Below are 6,000 nucleotides of genomic sequence, written 5' to 3'. Positions count from 1 at the left end.
CTCCCGTAGCATTTAGGGGTGTGTAGATTAGGGGGATGAATCTGAGTGGGATGCTGTGTGGTTCGGTATGGACTTGTTGGGCTGAAGGGCCTGTTTCCACACAATAGAGACTTTATTTTGAAAGGGAAATAAATAAATTACAAGAAAAATAATTAAAAATCACTTACTACGAAAACAGCAGGACCACAAAATAATTCAATTCACCTCCCTTTCTTGCCTGTGCCAAATGTTTGAAGGACTTCTCCTTCATCAGTTTCAAGATGGGCTGTTCAATAATCTGGATTTGGTCTTCAACAGTGAAGGAATGAATCTTGCAAATAGCCTCAAAGAAAACTTCTCAGAAAGACCTTGCACTCTCTGTGAAATGGATATATACCCCTCTCAGTAGCTGTTTAACACAGGCACCAAGTCAAGAGATGGTCTTGGCATGCAGCAGCAATAATGTCGGCAAAGCTAGCACACAGATAAGTAACTAATCACACTGAAGAATTCACACAGAGCAAACCAGGAAACTAAAACCACTTAATACCCTTCAATTTTAAATTATATTTTCATACAATGAAGTTAAGTGATAATGAATTCATCAGGATGCAAACTAAAATAAAGATATATAACATGTAAGAAATCAAAGTAAATTCTTTTTCAAAAAGTATAATTTATTGTGAAGTAATTTGACAACCCACGAATAAGAAAATAGTTTTTAGGGCAAGAAGGGCTTAGTAACAATTGTGCAGTTAGTCTGCAATTTAAAACATGGTTAAAGCCCAACCAATAAGATCCAACATTTTCATGAATTTTGTACCAAGATTAACCATGCAAAAGTGCCACGTTTTATGATGATTGTATTGGAGGCTTCACTTTGAGAGAATAATTATGTCCTATGGGTACTTAATGACATTAACTTCTAAATTTTCACGTTTTTCTACAGGTGTCGATACCTGAGGTTTCTTCCAGTTTCAAGCAACAACGATGGTGAATATAGACAGCTTCCTCACTATTACCATTGCATAATCTCGGACAATAATTCCACTTTTCTAGCACTGACCATGTGATCACTTCATCTAAATAAAATGTAAGTTTTGTATGTTGTGGTGTTGGATTCAATTTGAATTTAAGCCAAGAACTAAACAATTAGAAGGGCATTCCAAGAGGGATTACAAACTTACAAAAATCAAAATATTGAAGAGCTGAAATAAAATATGTTTTTTCTTTCTAGACACAAAAGATTTTTCTCTGCAGATACCCAAAACTTTCTCAAGGCCAGATCGAGGTTCTTGTAATTTAATACCTCTCAATCTGGTGTAAATTACATATATGGTGAAGAAATACACATCTAGTAACAATTGCAATCAATCATGGAGACTGAATAAACCTGTTGTTTATAAGTCATATATTACAGTGCCCGTAAAACTAATATTTTACAATTCATATGCATGCTACGGGTTGGTATCTTTTGTGTAAAGTTAGTGTTTGTACACTTTAAACATGGCATCCTTTATTAATTAGTGTTCAATTATCTTGCACTGTGCAATTATGTGACTTTTCTCTTATATACAGATGAAATAGTCTGGGACAGTCTGTAAAATAGTTAGTATAAAGGAAACATTTTTAAACCGGCATGCATAACAGGGAATGACATTTCCATAAGTACAGAAACAAAAGTGGGTGGTGTCAGATTTATTGCTAAACTGTGTTTGTTTTACTTGCTTTGTGTTTGATCTACTCAAGGTTGCTCGCTGTCTTGTTCTGTAGCTACTGGTGTATCTTCCAATAGAGCAGATAACTGTCTCTGTGCACATGACAGAAACAGTTCCAAACTGGCTAAGTTACGCTGACGAGCCACTTGGTCAAGCTGCAAGACAAAACATGGAAAATAAACCAACTGCAGACCACACAAGAAACAAAATCTGATTCAAAACATGAACAATGATGAACAGTGTTTAAACATCAACTTGAATACGTATTAAGGTTCTGCTTTTTATAAGTTTGTACAATTATAAATAGACAGTGTAAAAAGCGCCATAGCTATGGAATTTGCATTGAAATAATGCTTACCTAACTGCACTCCTGAACTTTAAGGGAGAAATAAGAACACATTTGTACCAGTGGCTAACTGTTTCCAAGATGCAATATTCTGCTACCTATACAAATCTGATCAAATTATGCTTCACATCCAAACACTCAGAGCAGGCAGTTAATGCTTTATGCATACGTGCTCAAATCACATATAGAATGCTGTTGTCACCTACTTTTGTCTATTCAGTTAACTTAATCCATGAAGAATATAAGGATGCTAGATTATATGGGGTTTTGCCACTCCATCCCTTCCATTTTAGAAAAGGAGAGAGCTCTAAGAGGAGTTTCTGATAACGGCTCTTTCAGAAACGTGCAGCTATACTTCCATCTGACAGTTTTTATGCAGTCCAGAACTCTCGGGAGAAGGCAAACCATACCTCTTTGCACAGCACTCAACTGCCGCTTTCCAAAATTTAAAGATCCAGAAACACAGATAGCCCCCTTGACACCTGCTGTCAAAGTAAGTACACGATGTACATTTATGGTTAGGGTGTCCGAAAGCAGGTTAACCACCATAGAGTTCTCAGTATCAGACCTGCACTTGTAGTCAGAGAATTTAAATGGCACAAAAAAGGCTTCTGATGTTGTCTTTCTTTTTTCCCCTCAAACAAGGTGTCCTTCTCCCCCTCCCCCTAATTCACTGTGAATGACAGGGCCATCAGCCATATCCAACACATTTTCTGCACATCTGCTCTCATCCTATCCCCCCGTCCCAGAAATCGAGTTTTCCTATCTTCATTTTCCACTTCCACCACTGCCAGCATGTTGTCAAACACAGCTTCTCCGTCCCTTTCCTGCAGCATTTGAGGGAATTGCTCCCTCTGCAATTTCTGGGTCGATTCCCCAGTCACCCTTAACATCTTGTCTCCTTCCTACAGCACTATCCCATGCAATTGGAGATATAACACCTGGCAATTTACCTCCTCTTCCTGCTGTCCAAGATCCCAAACACACTTTTCTGGTGAAACAAAAATGATATTTTACTTTTTTCACTCTATGTGTTACAGTCTACTTGAGATTAGAGAATTAAACGCAGGCTGAGTGACCACTTTGCAGAACACATTTGCTCAGTCCACCAGCCTGATCCAATCCTTGGATTGTTTGCCATCTTAATTTATCACCATCTCCTTGCACTCATTTCCATCCTTGGCCTGCTGTAATATTCCAAGTGAATCATCTCTCCTGATTATGCACTTAACACTGAGTTCAACAATTTCAGACCATGAATTCTGGCCTCCATTTTGACATGTTTTGCAACTCCCACAATGTACCTTTCTTCATTGAATCATACACTGCAGAAGCAGCCCTCCAGACCACTGATCTACACCAACACATGATAAACACCTGACCATCAATCTAAGTAGCAGGAAAGTTGACGTTTCAGGTCGGACTGAAATATCAACTTGCCTGCTCTTCTGATGCTGCCTGGCCTGCTGTGTTCCTCCTTCTCCACACTGTGTTGTCTCTGATTCCAGCATCTGCAGTTCTTGCTATCTCTGACCCATTTACCAGTAGTTAGCCCATTGTTTTGAACGTTATGACATGCCAAAAGCTTATCCTGGTCAGTACACTGAGTGTATGAGTTGGAAGGTCATGTTGCAACTTGGACGTTGGTTTGGTCATTTTGGAGTATTGCATGCAATTCTGGTCTCCCTGTTATAGGAAAGATGTCGTGAAAGTTGAAAAAGGTTCTGAACAGATTTATGAGGATGTTGCCAGGGTTGGAGAGTTTGAGCTATAGGAAGAGGCTGAATAGGCTGAGGCTATTTTCCCTGGAGCATCAGAGGTGGAGGGGTAACCTTACAGAGGTTTATAAAATCATGAGGGGCATGGATATGGTGACTAGTCAAGGTCTTTTCCCCAGGGTGGGTGAGTCCAAAACTGGAGGGAATAGGTTTAAGGTGAGAGAGGAAAGATATAAAAAGCACCTAAGGGGCAACTTTGTCATGCAGAAGGTGGCGAATATATGAAATGAGCTACCAGAGGGAGTGGCAGAGGCTAGTATGATTATGACATTTAAAAGGCATCCAGATGGGTATATGAAAAGGAAGGGTTTGAAGGGATATGGGTAATATGGTCATAATAATAATAATAATGATAATAAGGTACCCAATACAGATCCCTGTGGTGCATCACTAAAACAGCGTTCTGTCATCGCCTTCTGTCTCCTACAATTGTGCCAATTTTGAATCCAGTTCATGAAATTACCCTGTATTCCAGTGCATTTACCTTCTTGATAAACTTCCTAGGTGGGACCTTGTCAAAGGCCTTGCTAAAATCTATTTAAAACACATCAACTGCACTACCCTCATTTACTTATTTAAATGTTTTGTTTTCAAAGCAGCTTTTCATTATTGTGCCTGTAACACTTACTCTTGGCCAATATTATGTTTCTAAACTACAACCGTTATTACTCCCTTTGCCTTCTGTTTGAAAGAATCTTTCTTATTTAATTTCTCCTGACTTCTAACCTATGACACTTTTTATTCTACCTGTCCCCAACTTTCAATAACAAAGTCCATTGCATTTCTACCTCCCTTCAGTTACAAAGATTTCAAATTGGAATTTACATGTTAACCCCATTTCTCTCTCCACCAATGCTGGCAGATTTGCTGTAATTTACGGTAGTTTCTGTTCTTCACTGTTAACTCGGTCCAAAAAATAATTGCTTTTGTGTATATAATGAAAGACCTCAAATAATGAATCAAGTGCAACAAAACTCCTGCAAAGTTTTGAAATGGAGCCATTAGCTAATGCATATACAGTAAGTGAAACAATATGGACTCAAGCAAGTTGCTGCCATTTTTAAGCTTTTAGACTGTCATTTTCCAGTAGACAAAGAGAGAGGGCTGATGCAGGGTCACTGGACTCAAAATATTCACTGTTTTCTTTCTACAGATGCTGCCAGACCTCTTTTTCTCCAGCACACTCTGTTTTTGTTTCAGATTTCCAGCATCCACAGTTCTGTGTTTATTAGAACAGCATGTTTCTTCCCCACTGCAAATATGGCACTGTGATCCACGTGTTCATGCACAATTGTAAGTATAATGTCATGCAGGCTCCTATGTTCTACTCTTGGAAGCTTTTAACACGGAAGTGGCTTAAAATACATGATGAATGTTAAGATTTGCATTTTAAAATGCTGATACCACTTTATTACATATTAAGAAACAATTATTTTAAAAAAAATTAACATTATACCACTGTGCAGGGCCTTGGTGAGACCACACCTGGACTGTCAGGCACAAGTTTGGTTGCCTGATCTGAGGATACTATTCTGGCTATGGAAGGAGTGCAACAAAGATTTATTACACTGATTGCTGGGATAGCAGAACTAACATATGAAGACAGACTGGATCAACAAGGATTATATTCTCTGAAATTTAGAAGTGTGGGGTGGGGGAAGTCTCACTGAATTTTGTGTTTCTATCAGAATTAGACAGGGCAAAAACAGGAAGAATGTTTCTCATGATTGGGGGGTGGTGTGTGTCCATAATCAGGTGTCTCTGTCTAAAGATATGGCCTAATCCATTTAAGACTGAGATGATGAGATTTTTTTTCATCCAGGAAGGGTGAGCCTGTGAAATTCTCTGCCACAGAAAGCTGTTGAAACCAAAACATCGAATGCTTTTAAGGAGCTAGATGTGGATCTTGGAGCTAAAAGAGTCAAAGGGTATGGGAAGAAACAGAACAGAATATTGATCGGATAATCAGCCATAATCTTACTCAATGGCATTACAGGCTTGAATGGCTGAAGGGTCCATTCCTATTTTCAATGGTTCAATGAGAAAAATAAAAAGTATTGCACAAACAGTAAAAAATTTATATAATAAAACAAGAGTTCTGGAGAAACTCAGCATGTCCAGCAGTATCTGTGGAAAGAGAAACAGAGTTAATGTCTCAAGTTCAACGTGACTCTGCTTT

At 38.6% G+C, this 6,000-nt stretch overlaps 1 protein-coding gene across 4 annotated transcripts in view; it reads right to left on the bottom strand.

The window, feature by feature from the left end:
- Positions 1-684: 684 nt before the first annotated feature.
- LOC125460864 (coiled-coil domain-containing protein 91-like) overlaps positions 685-6,000 on the bottom strand; it is a 180,848-nt gene continuing 175,532 nt past the window's right edge. For all 4 annotated transcript variants that reach the window (XM_048548999.1, XM_059652244.1, XM_048549001.1 and 1 more), the window contains one exon: positions 685-1,852. In XM_048548999.1, coding sequence (XP_048404956.1) covers positions 1,724-1,852 — 129 coding nt within the window. In that variant the 3' untranslated portion in view covers positions 685-1,723. The remainder of the gene's footprint in view (positions 1,853-6,000) is intronic.

Source organism: Stegostoma tigrinum, chromosome 18, assembly GCF_030684315.1.
Source record: "Stegostoma tigrinum isolate sSteTig4 chromosome 18, sSteTig4.hap1, whole genome shotgun sequence".
Taxonomy (NCBI): Eukaryota; Metazoa; Chordata; class Chondrichthyes; order Orectolobiformes; family Stegostomatidae; genus Stegostoma; species Stegostoma tigrinum.
Note: the sequence above shows the minus strand (reverse complement) of the source record. Positions and strands in the feature narration are given on the sequence as shown.